General features: G+C 40.4%; 2 protein-coding genes across 3 annotated transcripts; one reads left to right on the top strand and one right to left on the bottom strand.

Moving 5' to 3' along the window:
* The first annotated feature begins 1,979 nt into the window (after positions 1 to 1,979).
* On the top strand, positions 1,980 to 16,472 carry LOC311024573 (carboxypeptidase Q-like). 2 transcript variants are annotated; one of them, XM_084027035.1, is made up of 11 exons: positions 1,980 to 2,131; positions 2,262 to 2,382; positions 2,980 to 3,195; positions 3,476 to 3,592; positions 3,694 to 3,901; positions 3,982 to 4,189; positions 7,712 to 7,823; positions 8,436 to 8,527; positions 8,874 to 8,969; positions 9,621 to 9,726; positions 14,521 to 16,472. In XM_084027035.1, exons 2-11 carry the CDS (start codon positions 2,262 to 2,264, stop codon positions 14,730 to 14,732), a joined length of 1,488 nt encoding a protein of 495 aa, XP_083883161.1. In that variant the 5' UTR covers positions 1,980 to 2,131; the 3' UTR covers positions 14,733 to 16,472. The 2 variants fall into 2 exon arrangements, with proteins under 2 accessions (XP_083883161.1, XP_083883162.1); XM_084027036.1 differs by having other exon boundaries at positions 1,984 to 2,002.
* On the bottom strand, positions 11,728 to 13,987 carry LOC311024577 (uncharacterized protein). The gene is made up of 3 exons (XM_084027040.1): positions 13,578 to 13,987; positions 12,746 to 12,866; positions 11,728 to 12,613 (listed from the first exon to the last, which is right to left on the bottom strand). The coding sequence occupies exons 1-3, from the start codon at positions 13,830 to 13,832 to the stop codon at positions 12,465 to 12,467; spliced, it is 525 nt and encodes a 174-aa protein (XP_083883166.1). The 5' UTR covers positions 13,833 to 13,987; the 3' UTR covers positions 11,728 to 12,464.
* Positions 16,473 to 17,686: the final 1,214 nt, after the last annotated feature.

Here is a 17,686-nt window from a genome sequence, read left to right as displayed (position 1 = left end):
TTTCTTTTGTAAATATATTGAAGCTTTAATTTTAATTTCGTCGAAATTGAATATGAATTGACTGTAGCCTTGATTTTAACAAATAAACACCTACACAATGTTGGAGACCAGCAGGAAAATCAGCTTTCAGATGAAATTGTGATATGCGTATGCGACAATAGAGGATTGTGTTGCTGAAATGGCTGATCTTATGAGGTTCACTACTGCATAAAAGATGTGGCTTTAATGCAATTCTAAAACTGTCTTCTTGTCATTTTTGGCTTTGGGCATCGGTTTGAATGTAAGAGTGTTTGTTCCTTTGCTCTCATACACACACATCCACCATGACACAAGACTGATGTGTTCACTGAACATCTTGTGTGCTAATATTAAACCACCTAGAGTCCCTCTTATTTTCTGTCTTTTCCCTTTCATCTCCCTTTCTATCTATCGTTCTCTTACACGTACACAACATCCGTGTAATTTTTGCCTTAATTGTATGTGTCTATATGCTACTTTGGAACTTCTTTGTTGTATTCACTCTGAAAAAGGCCAAATCAAGTCCAGATTCTTTAGAAGCCCTCTAATCATCCTACAGAAATGCATGGTGTGTAATGAGCTACTGGTTATGACACGTGTTGAGGCGTGTTTTTCCTAGATTGAAAGGTCAGCTGCAGGTGAAAGCACTGGTAGCTTTTGTTCCACATGTTTGCATAGTAGTGCAGAAAAATAGTTCCTCTCAGGCTCAAGCAACGTCCTCTTAGTATATGCCAAAAATAGTTTTCAAACCACTGTGTTAAACCAAGCCAGCAGCATGTGAATGGAGCCAAATTGTTTCTATGTTTTTTAAAAACAAACTTGATGATGCAGAGAAGCAAACACAAATGGCAGAGGCTGGTGGGAAAACAGGAAGACTCTGGATGTCATATATCATGTAAAGAGCAATGGCTGAAAAACTGCAGTAGCCTATATAAGTTCACAAATAAAGCAATATTTCAAGGTAGTAGTATACTACTACTATAGTAGTAGTATTACATTTACATTAAGGTCATTTAGCAGACGCTTTTGTCCAAAGCGACTTACAATAAGTACATTTGTCAAAAGAAGGAAACAAAGAAACCACAACGTATCATTGCCGATAAAGTAAGAGCTAAAAATAGAACAAGTGTTAGGTCCTCATCTGAGTAAAGTAGTACCTTAAGAGCAACAGTGCTACGATCAGAGTGCTATAGGTAAGGGTTGTTTTTAGTGTAGTAGTATAGTGTAAAAAATACTTTAAAGATAATTTGTTTTCAAATAATATGAGAATAAAGGCAGGCAGCATGAATAAGACATGACTATTAAATAGTCAAACTGTAAACAATACCCTTCATATATCCAGCTGTGTGGCTCTGCAGCAGCACTTGATACTCGTCTATCCATGATCACATCACACAACTATACTAATGAGAGTACAATGTTCCCTCAGAAATGTCACTCTTTTGGAAGAAAGCCCACTCCAAAACTTGAGATGTACTGGGATTGTATTTGGAACTTGATTTAGTTTTGTCTGTCTGCATTTTGGTCAAAGTACCACTAATAATGAAACAACACCTACACAGAATGTCAGGCGTGAAGCGGAAGCCTAATTATTGAATGATTACTGTCACTGTTTAAGAGCCGAGTTTTGAGAGTCGTCATGATTTTGTTTTTGTTTTGTTTTTTTGATTTTTGAAGTTTTTGTGTGCTTTAATAATACTGGCCTGTATATTGTATGACACATGCTTTTGTAATGACTAGTATCTGAATAGACCAATTCAAATAAATTAGTACAATTTACTACATAAACATGAATGTGTTTAGCGGATAAATTAGTATTTAAAAAGGTGTTTGTACTACTATATTTTACTGCTACACGATTATAGAGAGTGAGCTCTTATTCTGAAAACAGTCGGACCGGAAATAATGGTACGGCTATCACTAGCACGGAAACGGTGTTTATTCTTTTAAGAGGAGTTCCTCCGGTCTTCTAACGCCAACAGAGGTACTAGCTTGGCGACGTTAACCCTGGCGGTGTATCTGAATGGCTCAGCTTCCTAAAGTAACGCTGTAACGTTAGCATACTCTGCTCTCAGTGCCACACGTTTCATCATCGTCGGTGCCAAGAACGAAAGTAATGTCACTATGCTACAGTGTTGTGGTTTACACAGCATTACCTTTTTGTTGCTTTACTGGTGTTAATCTACTTTGGAAAGTATAATGTCATGGCTATTAATCACGTGGGTGTTTCGATCTCTCCACAGATGGCTCGGGAAGGCGGACTGCTCTTCCTCCTCCAGCTCTTCATGCTGTCATCTCTGTGTGACTGTAAGCCTCACTCTGTTGGCTCCATGAGGTTAATGTCTAATCACACTGCAAGGAAAGGTGAGCCGAACCCCGCTACCTCCAGACATGTAGGAAAGCATGTAGGCCTAGCTTTGCTGGGAATTACGTGGTTTCACCAAACTCTTTGCAAGCCTGTCCTGTCTAACAGGTGCAACACAACTAACTGGAAAATAGGTGAACTGTTAATGGAGCCCAGTCTGAACACACCCAGTCTTGAGGCAATATAAGTCAATGGGCTGTATAATATTGGGTAAAAACCCACAACAACAACAAAAACAACAGTAAAACGCAAATGTAAAACAAGAATGATAAATACCTATCCTGTGATTCTTGCTTCTCTCTTTTGTGATATATTAGAAAACAACCACATACCAGTCAATTTATTGATAGTTTGATTGATATGCAGCGTAGCGTATGCTCAGTTTAATTACACCGGATTTATACCTCTTCCTTGATCCATTATTCATACTTGTTTTTGGGACAGGTCTTTGTACGAGCCTTGAATTATGTGTAAATAAAATTATTTAAAAAAGTGCTGTGTCTGTAAACTGTATCTAAGTGAGAAAACCACAATACATTTACTTGCATATTCTTATATAAACCCTTCCTTTTCCCTGTGTTTCTGTGTGAACCCAGTCTCAGACATAGCCACAGAGGTAGCAGGCTATGCCAGTGTGGCCAAACGGATCATTGACCTGGCCGTGTCCGGAGCTGCACAGAACCGCTCTTACAGACGGCTGGCCGACTTCACCGACACCATAGGGAACCGTGTCAGTGGCTCACACAACCTGGAGATGGCTATCAAATACATGCACAATGCTATGACACAGGATGGCTTGGACGTGCATTTAGGTCAGTAAGCCTTGTTATCTGTCTCGCTTGGATGCGGGATGTGAAAGGTGTGCAATGAGGATACATTGTTTAAGAATAAGGGGTTTTTGAGAGCTTTATCATAGGAAACTGGTTCTTCAGAACTGAAGAAGCCTATTGGATCTGCAAAAAACTAAAGCACGTCCAGTTGCCTACGAAAAAGCTTTCAAGGACTCACTGAGAACCTTCATAGCCAGATTAAGGGATCTCTTGCAGCAAGTGTAACAGAGGTTTTGAAGTTGTTTTTGTGTTTGTTCCCCAGAGCCAGTCAAAATCCCACATTGGGTGAGAGGGAAGGAGAGTGCAGAGATGATTGCTCCCAGGGGCAAGAGTCTGGCTATACTGGGACTGGGTAGCAGTGTAGGGACACCACCTGAGGGTAAAGACTATATGATAAAAAAAAATATTTTAAAGCCTGTCATCTAGCACCTGACATCCAGCTCCCTTTAACTCCTCCATTTCTCACTCTTATCCGTCAAGGTATCGAGGCAGCGGTGTTGGTGGTTCAGTCTTTTGAGGAACTGAAGCGTAGAGCCAGCGAGGCCATCGGGAGGATTGTGGTGTTTAACCAACCATTTGTCAGCTACGGGGAGACGGTGGCTTACCGTGCTTTTGGCGCCTCCGAGGCGGCCAAAGTGGGCGCTGTAGCCACACTCATTCGATCTATTACTCCATTCTCTATTAACAGGTATCCATCTATCTATCTAGAAAAATGTATGAAAATATATCTGGTGTAATGAGGGTTGAATGACAAGATCGTCTCTCTAGTCCCCACACAGGATTGCAGGACTATCAAGATGGAGTGAGGCACATCCCTTCAGCCTGTATCACTGTGGAGGACGCTGAGCTGATGTGGCGTATGGCACAGAGAGGGCAGAGGATTGTGGTCAGACTCACGATGGGAGCCACGACTCTACCGGACGCCGACTCCTTCAACACAGTGGCCGAGATAACAGGCTGGCAACACCCTGAGCAGGTAGACCTCTCGCTCGCATCACAGACACATGCATGACTTATTCATCTTTTCATTCAACGGCCTCGCCTTTCCAGTCTTTCAATGTTGGGGCAAACCTATGTGGGTTGGCCTTCCACATGCATTGTATGGGAGAGAAACACTCTTATTATTATGTTCTTGTACCTCTCTCTCTCTCTCTGTGTGTGTGTGTGTGTGTGTGTGTGTGTGTGTGTGTGTGTGTGTGTGTGTGTGTGTGTGTGTGTGTGTGTGTGTGTGTGTGTGTGTGTGTGTGTGTGTGTGTGTGTGTGTGTGTGTGTGTGTGTGTGTGTGTGTGTGTGTGTGTGTGTGTGTGTGTGTGTGTGTGAGAAGGTATTAATCAGCAGAAAGACAGCATTGTGTAAACAAACTATTAATCTGAATGCTTCCTGTTTTCAGGAATGCCCAAACGTTGGCTATATGAAACTATATAAATCACATTATAAATCACAGCATTTTTTTTCTATGGTGAAGAGTTGAAACAACTCAACAAAAATGACAGGCCTGCTGAAACGAAGCTACCCTATTATGGTACATAAATAGAGAGCGAATATATAGAGTTGTGATTTGTGAACGCATGTAAATGTAAACATGCTGAACGATGAATCTACTTTTTGCCTGTACTGCAACACTGCAATCATTCTTAGCATTTGTTTTTAATTGTTGGATTTAGTAAAACGAGTTCGCTGACCTTTAAATGGGATGAAAAAATAATTTGAGTCGAGCATGCACTGCACAGAGTGAACACATGCTCTGCAGTGCAGCGCAGTGTCACACAATCCTTAGCACACATGTGGGTAAGGACTCAGACACGTTTAGCAGGTAGAACCTGAGAAACGGACAAGGTGCTGCTAATCTCCAAATGCATGCCTCTCAGTTTGTAGAGGAGGCAGCATGACGGACAAAAGGCTTGCGTCATTCAGGGAACACGGCTGAAACGGTACAGCGGGTTCAAGGTAGCAGATGTGCAGCAGGATATGTAAAGCTTAGCTGCACTGGTTTGTGAAGATGAGGGTGAAACAGAACTGCAACATGTTAAGAAAACAACAGAGAAGCTTCTCATCAGACTTCACCACACTGAATTATGTTATGTAGGTCATATATAGGGGAAAGTTTCCTCAAGCATGTTGTTGTTAAGGAAGTGTGTGTGTGTGTGTTTGCATTTGGGACAGAGGCGTCAGTGCCTGTGATATCTGACGAGACATATTTTGTTGGCAGATGAAGGTTGACGGTCTTTGCATTGGGAATTTCCCATGCAGGATTCTGCCCACGAACTGTAAACACTGTCTCCCTAGCAGCTCCCTCTGGAGCCTGCACATGCACTGAAAAACCAGCCAGCAAACTGGAATAAGAGGAACATCGGCGACGTAAACTGTTACTATTCTGATCTGGGAACCAACATTTGGTCTCTTATTATAAAAAAGGGAAATTAAACACATGGTTGACATCATTTCTGGCTCTGTGACTTTGTGCTCCAGCTGGAAGAAGTGGTTGTGGTTAGAGAGAGAGAGAGAGAGTGTGTGTGTGTGTGTGTGTGTGTGTGTGTGTGTGTGTGTGTGTGTGTGTGTGTGTGTGTGTGTGTGTGTGTGTGTGTGTGTGTGTGTGTGTGTGTGTGTGTGTGTGTGTGTGTGTGTGTGTGTGTGTGTGTGTGTGTGTGTGTGTGTGTGTGTGTGTGTGTGTGTGTGTGTGTGTGTGTGTGTGTGTGTGTGTGTGTGTGTGTGTGTGTGTGTGTGTGCGCCCACGTTCATAGAGAGATGTACATTTGAGGTCTAGTGAGTCATTTCCACAGTTTAGCCTCTCAGACTCATATGATGAGTTGCTAGGACTTTACCACCCACTCAACTCCCATATTTTTTTCATGAAATGGCCTTTTTGAATCTAAAATGCCCTGATGTAGGCTTTCTGTTTATAGTTACGGCTCAAACACATAAAGACCATAAATGTCAGTGTGTATTGGCTAAACATCTTTTCCCCCACTTTGTTGATTTCTCTCGATTTAGGCTTGTAAACTACAACATATTTTAGTTGTTTCTGTCAACACACTTTACAAAGCAGCCATAATCGCTGATATTTCAACACTGCAGGAGGGCCGAATTACTCCAAGATCACTGTGTTTATGAGCAAATTCCAACTCAAAGTCTCCATTGTAAAATCACTGATGCATGTCGTAAGCTGGGATAAACCCTTAGAGAAACATGCACGTTTGAGGAGGGTGATTTAGAGGTAGATATTTCTGGTATTGCAAGACCATGTCAGTGATTCATGGATCTTCCACACAGCACGTCTGTGTGTCTCTGTACTAAATCTTTATGTGTGTGTCTCATATTCCCAGCTGATGTATTTTCTTCGTCATGCTAAAAACATTTAAGGGTGTAGAGTCAACTTCCCATTTTACCACAGTTATTACTATTATTATTTTTACGTACATTGCTGGCACCTTCAGTTTATAGCAAATGAAAATATTTAATGAAAGTTGTAATTTATATCAAAACTAAGAGTCGACACTCAAGCTAGTGGCTCTTTTCGGCTCTACTTAGCATTTAGTTCAGTGTACCAATATATCTAACGTCAGCATGCTACCATGCACCCAATGGTGATACTAATTAATTGACCGTCAGCCCCACCTATTCATATGACGCTTAGGCCTTTATTTCACACACCATGCCTGACGTTTACTAGAGTCCTAATCTTCTGTGAGAAAAGGACATTCTATCTGATGATGTCACATACATGATGGGGTTCGGCCCACAGAGCACATCTTCTGTCTTTTCAAATGCAGCAAACCTGTTCTAGTGCAGTAAGGGAGTTGAGCAGTCAAATTCATATCTATACTATCTTAAGATTTTAGAAGTGAATCTTATTTTTAGCCAGACAGAATATATGTATTGTAACTAAGTACTTTGTGGGGGATATTGGGAGTTGCTTCATCCATTTTCATACTTCAGCAAACATTAAAGCATTGAGTCGGAAGATATTTTGTCAAAGATTATTGAGGGAGAGTCAGACCTTGAGCGGTCAGGAGATGAGGAGGAAGAGAGAAAGAGTAGAGCAGATTAAAACATTTTTTTAAAATTGGTTTCCATTGATCAAATGGGAAATGATTGAAATGAAAATTCATTAGTTGTTGAAAAAGATGGACCCTATGTCCACTCCAATCTAAAAATCTAAATATAAAAACCCCTTTTCCTACAGGTCTCATGTATGCTTCCATATATATGTATTAGCATTTCTGTTGTATAAAAACAGCAACCCGTTCTCTTTATTTAATTGAATGTGTGGCCTGCTGGGATAACCTGGAACATCAGGTCAGGATCAGTCCTCTGACAGGAATCCTGTGTTTGTTGTCCTGTTTTTGTGAGCCTGTTTTTTGTCCTTGTTGATGACAAAAAGTCAATTTGAGGCATAACATGTTGATCTGTACTTTAATAAAATGTAAAAAGACATGGATCAGAGCGTCATCTGATACTCTCTTATGTCAACTTATGTCTCATTTCTATGTTCTGCTAGGTTGTCTTACTGAGTGGCCATTTGGACAGTTGGGATGTTGGCCAAGGTGCCATGGATGACGGAGGTGGAGCCATGATTTCCTGGGAGGCCCTGTCACTCATTAAAGACTTGGGTAATATAGACACAGACACACTGTATAAACACACACATATATATACGGTGTATTATACCAAGCAGGTGAACTTGCAGATAAAGAAACATTTACATGCTGTAGAAATTGGTAAAAGAGTATACAGATGGCAGAAAGCTTACACAAGCTCCAAAACAAACAAATTCAAGTAAATGATTTACTCTATTATCTAGATTTCAGCAACATGTTTGCCTTACTGAGACAACAGTCTTCTTTTAAACAAGAGACAAGACCAAAAGAGTACATCTCCAACAGTCAGGGGAGCAATGTATAAAAACAACATTTTCTATATTAATAATAATTATTATTATTTATAATGCGCTTTTCCGGATATTTTAAGACACGTTACAAGGGGGGAAACAACAAATATAAAACAATTAATAGCCAAAGTGTTCAGTAGACAGTATTAAAAACATGATGCAGAGTGGAGTTGCTGACGGTGAGGCAGAAGTTGGAACAGGTTTTGGTGATGGATTTTGGACCGATGATGATGATGATGTCTGATTTGTCGAGGTTGAGGAAGTTGGCTTGCATCCACGTGTTGGCTGTAATCTCTCTCTTTCTGTTTTATATGGTCTATTTATTGGTTTGCAGGTTTGCGTCCAAGGAGAACCCTGCGGACGGTGCTGTGGACAGCTGAGGAGCAAGGTGGAGTCGGAGCGCAGCAGTACTTTAATCTACACAAGGTACTGTCCTGCTAGTAAGAAGCAGGAAAGTATAGAGTGCAGAAATGTAGGAACATCTTTGTGCCAAGGATCTGCCTACCAGGCCATGATCCATAATAAACTACACGCTTAAAAACAGAGATACAGGTTTATTGCATCTTTTTTAACCAAAAAGAACCCCATGAAATACCCAGTTCTTACACAATAGGAACATAATAGCAACTCCTAGTGGTTGGTAGACTGTATGATTCACCTGACCTGAGGTTGTTTTATTTATTTGATGTCTGTCCATGCTCTCTCTCTCTCTCTTTTCACCCCTTTTATCTGATCCTTCTCCTTCCCCTCTCTACTTTCTCTCCCCACCCAGGTGAACATGTCCAACTTTGACCTGGTCATGGAGTCTGACTTGGGGACATTCACCCCAGTGGCTCTGCAGTTTACTGGCAGTGATGCAGCGCGGAAGGTGGGATTTAACACACTCCACTGTTACACAATCATCAGTATTTAATAAGGCTTAAAAGTCAGACTTTAGATCCTGGAAAGTTTAGTCCAATGAATGTGTTTACCTGCATTTCCTTCATCGACTTCCTGCTTCATATTACACCTATAGTCCTACCGTTGCTTCCTGACATTGAACTTGAACCATTTAACCTCACTTGTCTCTGTTAAATCACATGTAAAGGCAGATAATCCATTCTTCAAAGGATAGCTCACCACAAAATCCAAAATACATTTTTACTTACCCGGTTACTCAAGATAATGGGAAGTAAGAACTACAAACTGAACTGAAACTGCTCACAACAATATGTGTGGATGACCGTCGGTAACTGGATCATGATTACTGTAGAGACATTGCTGTTGAGTTTTTTAAGTGTATTTGCCATTCAAGTCCCATTATATTGGAATAGAAGGCAGACATCTATCTTGCTGACCTCTCTCCAAAACATGTTAACAGTTTGGCGTCTGTATTACATAGGACATATCAAGTAAAAACAACAAAATACATCTTGGAATTACAATATTTTAAATAACATTGAGTCATGTTTGAAAACCGCTGTCATGCAACGGACTGTGTGATGAGCTGAGAAGCACTAAGCTCTTTCTATATCAACAGGTGATGGCAGAGGTGGTCAAACTGTTGGCTCCCATTAATACGACCAAACTGGAGACACATGGAGAAGGGACAGACATCTCACCGTGGATGCGGGCAGGAGTACCAGGTCGGTTGAGTCAATAGGTCTTATCTGTCTGTGTGCAAGTAGCAGCAAATGTTCACGGTGAGATGAGCACAATGAAAATACACATAGTGTCTGTCAAACTCAGACACACTTGAAATATGAAGGCACTCATACGTAACCTCATTTCTGTGGTTCGGGTCTTAATACACTCTCATTTCTTGTGAAAGTGCTGTGCACACACGATCACATCCTCATTGATGAACAAAGAACTTAGCACCACATAGAATAGGGAAGCGGGGGATATTCACTTTAAGTGGAAATTCTTAAAAATCTCAAGTGAAACTTACTTCTAGTTTAGCAGGTAGGATGAACGACTGTGTGAAGTCGTAATATTATAGTTACATTTTGACAGGTTTTTGCTGCTAGTAAAAACAGATTTAACTCTTCCCAATGCTGTGCCGTAAACGGGCTGCGATGTAGTCACTCGGGGGAACTCCTCCCTGTTGAATTATGTCCACTTATAAAGTGCTTGTTTATTCCACTGACAGGCTCAGATTGTTATTATAAGTCTCTCTGACATCACTATGGAAAGGACATCTCACATTATTCTTCTGAGAGTTGGAGAGAGGAGGTTGGTTGTGTTGGAGTACAGATAGATTTGATAGCTTAGTATTATCTAAAAGATGTTCAATGTCGTGGCCGATTTCAGCAATGTGGATACGAGGTGATGCTTAACATGAGACTCCTCTGAGGGAGACAGAAATAGAAAGAAAAGAGAAAGAAAAACATTTTATTTCTCTGTGGCGGCCCCTTCCATAATGTTGACAGACTGATATTAATAATCTGAGCCTGTCAGTCGCAAAAACAATTTAAAAAATTGCTCCAAGTTGAAAAATACAGAAGTCGCCCAAACATCTCCTCTGTCTAGGTTTTGTAGACAGCGGGGATGTTTGGGCGACTTCTGTATTTTTCAACTTGGATGTAAAACTGCCTCCGTCTACAAAATCACATTATACAGACATTGTGGTATAACTTTAAGTCGCCGCAAAAACAACTATTTAAACGTTTCAGCACTAAAAAGTTCCTGTTTTTTGTTTTTTTATTCAAATTTGTATTGAAATTGGAGTACATTATACAGCACACCATACATACATCATATTTTTTCTTTTTAAATAAAAATAAATAATAAAAGTTCCTGTTTTAAAGCATTGACGAGGAGGAGAGTGTGCTGCGTGGGCAGAGTAGAGTACAGTAGAGTAATGTCTGCACAGGGAGTGGAGAAAACACTTTTAGATGCACTCAAAGAGCACCATTTCAGTTTGACGTAGATAATTGTAAAACCCATCACACAAGTTGACAATTTTCTGTAGTTGGGCACCTTGTTCTTTAATACATGATGTCATAAAATATAAATACGTTTTCAGCAGTCATAATTGTTCCATTCACTGATCTGAGTCAGCAGCTCCTTTCCATAAAGAGACTTTGGAAAAGTAAAACCGCTCCTAAGCCACGACAGTGACACACAGTCCTGTTGAATCCTCTGTTCATAGCTGACACATTGGTAATACACATGGTTCCCACAGTATCTATTTGAGTTCATGTTAATCGAGAGACAACATTTTGATGAAAGCATTAAGGATAACAGTGATTTATTCCTGATAGTTTGTTGATTTAACCTCAAGGCAGGAAGGCATTGCTGATAAAGTAGGAGCCTGTCGGGTAAAAGTTTAAAACATAAGAGCTGAGCCGGTTCCTTTTTAAATAGTCAATTAAGTAACGTGGTTTGTCCTGTATGTTCATGCACAGCAAACAACACAACTGTTCGTATAATGGCTTTTTACAGATGCCTTCCTCTTTCATTATAATCCCAACAGTCTTGCCAGCCAAACGTTTTCAGCATTATGCTTTTTTTTAAATAAGGGCTCTGAGATTCTCTTCTTGGACTGTGGGAACAGATTATAGGTCTGTAAATACTAAAAATACTAATAAATATCTAAAAACAATACTAATAAATAAGGAATCAAATAGAAATAACAGCACATAATCAGTATAACAGAACTTTATTTTATTACAACACATCTACTGAACATGTTTAAATGTTTTCTTATAAAAAGACAATGAAAATAACCTCTATACATAGCTAGTTGAATAATGAAATGATCGGATCCAGAATTTAAAAGGCTGCAGTTTATCAGTCGACATGGAAATTACAGTTTTATGCTGACCTGCCTACAATCATTCTGGCACACATCACCAGGAGCTTCACACAAAAGCTACATTATAACACGTGGAAATGTCTTTTCACGTTATAGTTATTGTTTCTACACGTCAAATACTGTAATTGGACCAATATGGTATAGAAGAGAGAAACTGAAACTTCCTGTCAAAACCTGTCCTGCACATCTACTGTCTGGAATTGTTATCAACTCAAGTGTTTTCACCTGATCCACTCGTTGATTTTAAGGTATCGTTCCTTGTTTCGCAGTGATAAACTTTACCAAGCCATAGCAGTACCTCATTTTAAAGGCTTTTTGATCGTGAGAATAGTCCTTTTGGTAGAGATTATATGTCCAAACATCTTTTTTACTCAGAAATACATTGTGGTATAACATGTAGAACAGGAACTGAATAAAAGAACACAAACATTTGAACCTTCAGCCGGTCAGACAACACATCTCCACATTTAAAGCATCGACCGAACAGTATGATTAGTTGCCTAAAGACGTTCATTTAGCTTTTATTTAACAGAAAAAGGACTGACAGAGTTGAGTCCTCTGGCATTATGGAGGCCCTTCCTCGTCGTCTGTAATTCGAGGTCTCTTGGCCGGTCTCCTTACTATCGTTGGTTCTAGGAACAGTAGAGGGCTGTCCAAGGGGAAGGTGCAGGTGAACATGCCACAATCTTTGCTCTGCACTTTCACCTGGGTAGCTTCAGCGCACAGGAGAAGAAACTAGTCATTCTGCCAGTTATGTCTAGAGTGGCTAAATGAATCAGCACACTTACAATTATAGTGAGCAAAAACTAAACAAAAGTGAGTATATGATATGTCGGACTACAAACCTGTACTTCGAAAGGGATTTTGCAGAGTTTTCTTGGATAGCTGTGTGCCGACCGATCTTCTGACTGGAGGGTCCGTCTGGGAGGCGACATCTCTTACACCAGGGAGACCGCCACCGCTGCCCTAAACAGCAGCACATCCATCCATCACAAATATCATTTCCAAGAACGGCTAAAATATTGAGTTTAATGCGGGTTGGGTTAAAAGAAATGTGTTACATAAAATGAGTGGATAGTATTGTAAAATAAACTTATAGCAGTAGATGTTATTGTGATTGTAGGTAGAGTTGTAATTCAAACATAAAATGTATCATCAATCTTAAAAGATGGTATCATCTTAAATGGCTAGTTTGACCTATTCTCATAGCTCATACGTTACCATGATTAGGCTTATGAGGACACTCCGTTACAGCAGCCCATTGACTCCTAAAACATGCTTAGGGTAGGTTATTTCATGTATGTATGTCGGTTGTCAGGTTCTTTAATGGTCTGTACTTTTGGAGGTGCCTGCTCTTTTCCAAATATACTAATTTCCTGGTTTCATTTCCCCCAGTCGTACCACTATGAGACGCTGGGAGACTGACGGAGCTTCCTTTTTCTGATGGAGCCGTATCACGGCCCCTCTAATGTTCACTTCAGTGGCGAATTTAAAGGGCGTTAGGTTGGCGGACACTGGTTGGGAGGGGGGGAATCAAATGGACGGAAGTGTAGTGTAACGAGTTGACTATCATGAATGCGATCCGACAATCTCCGAAGCCGGATGTAAGTCAACTGCTGCAGTTAAAAGTCTGCATGTCCTTATTTCGCGTGTTGTTGGTTAGAAAGCCTCGCTCACCTGCGTCACCACTCTTGAAGGGGTAGGGACGGCATCAGCGTTCAGGAGAAGCTGCTTTTTGAATCCCATTTCCACCTCTGCATAGTTGGAGAAACACTCGCGCGTAAAGTGGAGGTTGCAAACGTAAATGGCAGCGGTGGACAGGTCGGTCCGACCCAACGCGAGCAGCCAGCGATGCAGCGTCTCTCTATTGGCCGGCAAAGAGTGCAATCCCTCCGTGCTGTTACACTCGGGGTACGAGCACTTCCGGCCCATGTTTGATAGCTCTACGGGGATTAGTTCACCAAGCTAAAAACAAACGAACTCCAACTTGTGTCTTTGACGGTTGGCAAACCAGTTAATTTTGCTTTACCGCCACCTACTGGACTGTAGTGTCAGATTTGCTATATATATATATTATATAAAAAAAAAACGTTTGTCAAAACCATGATCTTCAGCGCACACCACGATCTCGTTTTCTGGCGGGCAGGAAGTTTGGAAGTACGCTGAGGTACGACGTCAAAATAGGACCGGGTAGAAACTGCGATTCGACGGAAACTTAAAGGGGAAATCCGGTGTAAATGGATTTTGCTAAGCATGATAGCGAGTTCGAAATAATGTTCGTTGGTGAGCAAAACAACGCGAATCCGAGTCTAAAATAGCCTGTTTTTAGTCGATGCTTCCAAAATGCTCAACACAAGATTCTCAGTATCTAGGAACTTCTTGTTTTCCACATGCTGGGATCACACTAGGCAAAAAATCTTTGGTGAGTTATTATTAAAAGTCATATAACCACTCCTTGTATTAGTCATGTTCCTCTTCCACAGAAATGTCTTAGAGGATTACACCAGATGTAATATTTCAGAGGTGTATGCTTTGATTACAGAATTGTTGGTTGGTTAGTTTTTTCAAATGTAATGTTCAGCTTGTAACCTATCTATTCTTTTCTCCATGTCTCATCCAGGTGCTAGCCTCCATGTGGCAGACGGTCGATACTTTTGGTTCCACCACAGCGAAGGCGATACCATGACCGTTCAGGACCCTGGGGACATGAACCTCTGCTCAGCATTGTGGGCTGTGGTTGCCTATGTCGTTGCTGACCTACAGGACATGTTGCCCAGGTTGCCAATAAGCACACAGGAGGCTGAGCCCCCAGTGAGCAGGAAAACAGGATGATCACTGTTTAAGTGAACGCTAATTTACAAAATGCACTGTAAAATCCAGCTTTTTTTTCAAAGAAAAAATGTAGATTGAATGGTCTGAGTTAAGACATCATTGTTTACAAATTTAATGCAAATCGTCCTCTGGTAACTGGGTGCATTTGAGAGATGAATAAAAGAGATCAAGTGGCCTCTGTATTTATTAACCACTAGATGTTGCATGATATCAGAACAAAATCTATTTTAGTTGAACAATAGTAAATTAAAGCTTGAACAAGTTTTTACAATATAATAGTAAACACAATATGTGATTATGCTACATAATGGTCTTGTGATTTTTAAGAGAAAAGAGCACATTTTTCTGAGAAGAAGAGAAAATGTGCTTTTTCAAGTGAAAAGGCAAATTCTCAAATGCTGACTGACTGAGACAAGATAAAAAAAACGAGAATAGTGGACTTGCCCAGGTACTGTTTGTCTTAATGCCCAAATATAATGTGCTGCAAATTCAAATAAGCAACAACTATGACACAGCAGTGTGTCAAAATTAGTTACATTTACAGTGTTAAAGTGATAACAACCTCACATTGAACTGTTTTTCTTTTAATCTGTTTTTGTGCTTTTTGATTGTCAAGATAGGTATGAAATATTACAATTCCTGCATCCCGCTTAACTGCATATTTTTTTCCTGATGCCACATTAACAGGATGTTCTGTAATATTTTTTACACAAAAGAAAATAATGCAGTGTTGTAATATAATCTATAAAATATGAATCATTGCTTCTTACTGACCCTCCCACCTGCTCTTCTGCTGTAATCATTTGATTGATGCTGAGACAAACACTTTCCATGGAAAGGAGAAAGCGGAATGGAGAAGAGCAGAGATCATACGAGTGGAGGAAGTAAAGAGAATTCATCATTTTGGGGGCACCAACGCAACCGATACAAAACACTCCCGCACAGCTCGGATCTCCCTGCCCAATGAACTGATAAGTCAGCACTCCTGAAGGGTGATGTCAAGTTGAGTCAGCCAGATAAAGTGGATTTGGAAACACATGTGCGTGAGTAGGTGCGTCTGTGTTGAAACAAGCCCGTCTGTTGAGCTTGTCTCGTGCCTATAACACTGATTCACACACAGGCAGTTATGTTAGCGAAGAAACACACAGTCTGTGGATGTTTAACATGAGTCACACGCACATGCACCGGCAACACGAATGGCAGTAACGAACCATCGCGACCCAATTCACAATAGGTCTCATCTATAACTCGTAAGAGCAAATATATGTGTAAATGGATGATTCCTGACATTTTAGCATCACCTTGTATTATCTTGGATAAGATAAACCAGCCATTTTGAAGAGATATACAAATCACAACTTTGTTTTATGTATTCATTATTGAAAATATAAGCAATGTTCAATACTAGGCTACAATTATCAGAACAATACTAACATTCAGGCTCCCTTATGTGGATCAAAGCTATACTGTAAATGTAAACTTTGACTATGGAAGAACTTTATTTTACAACTAAGTGAGGGTGGCATAGTTGAAGTTTAACAAATATTTCACTATTGATTAATCCACTGGATATTTAGCCGAGAGAGAAATAGAAATGTCCACAGCCGACTGACATCTTATGTCTTCTCTTATGTCAGTTTACTATCATAGAAGTCAAAGAAAACAAGAAAATATTCACTTTTGAAAAGCTGGTGTTAATTTGTCAATATTCAATGATTAAAGTATATATATTTTTTCATCTGTCAGTCAACTAATTGTTTCAGCTCCATTCAGTCTGCAGAAACCTGATGGGTTTCAACAACTAAGCAGGTCAGTGAATCTAAATGTATTTGTGTGACATGTGAATGACCTCTTGTTCTCTGAAACTAATTCTGATTTGAAGGCAGTACACAATAAACAGTGTAACTATCAGCCAGCACATACTGTATTATGAAGCTTGTACTGAATATCAGCAGATGCCTCCACCTTGTGGACAACCTCCAGTGCAGCACCTGGTTAGTTCATGTTTCTATTTGTTTGTGTGATAAATTGTCCAACTTGGGTTAATTAATGACAATCAAAACATGTAATCATATTATGAAAACCTTTTATTACCAACAAAGCATCTTTACAGACAAAACAAAATTGAAATAAGGATCATGTTTGGTGTAAATGACGAAATGTAACATTTTAATTTTAAGTGTTTTTTCCTCTTTAACTAAACACTTCACAAACTCACTACATATTAAGATGTTAAGGAGACATATTATGCTCCTTTCTGCTTGTTGACATGGGTCTTTGATGTCTAAATGGAATGATAGTAACATGCTTGGGTCGAAAAAACCCACGGATTGAGCACAGCAGGGTTCTCAACATACCAGTTTCACAGCCCTGCTTTCAGCGGCCGGATTCAGTGACTTTCCCTTTAAATGCTAATGAGCTAATGCGTGCGCCGCCCAAACGGTCTTGGCACCGCCCACCTCTTCCTGCCGGGCGTAAGACGTGAGGACGCCATTTTGTAACCATAACAACGGTTGATTCGGGGGAGAAATGGCTGCCGGTCAACAAACTGCGGTGCAACCTTACCTGTTCGAGCCGGAGACCGACCCAGAACAAGAAGAGGCTCCAGAAGAAAGTCAGCAGCCAAGATTGAACATGGATGTTTCTCAGTGGTTAGTAGTTAAGTTTGTCACCGTCCGTGAACTCCTGACAACGCTACAGCTGTAGTTGCATGTAAACAAACACACAGCCATTTAGCACAACATGCTAAGTAATGAACATAGCTAGCTTGTCGGGAATAAAAGACCATTTTATACCGTGTCCTCTGCGTGTTCACGGCGAAACAGTAGCTCACCGTCCGCGAATTACTAAGACCAATTAAAACAATCTTCCCTGCGTGTTCACAGCGGAACAATAGCTCACCGTCCGCGAACAACAGAGACATTTCACCCGTCTCCTCGCCATGTTCATGGCCG

The sequence above is a fragment of the Eutrigla gurnardus genome, assembly GCF_963514095.1.
Source record: "Eutrigla gurnardus genome assembly, chromosome: 14".
Taxonomy (NCBI): Eukaryota; Metazoa; Chordata; class Actinopteri; order Perciformes; family Triglidae; genus Eutrigla; species Eutrigla gurnardus.
The sequence above is the reverse complement of the archived record's forward strand: the minus strand, read 5'-3'. Positions and strand labels throughout refer to the sequence as shown.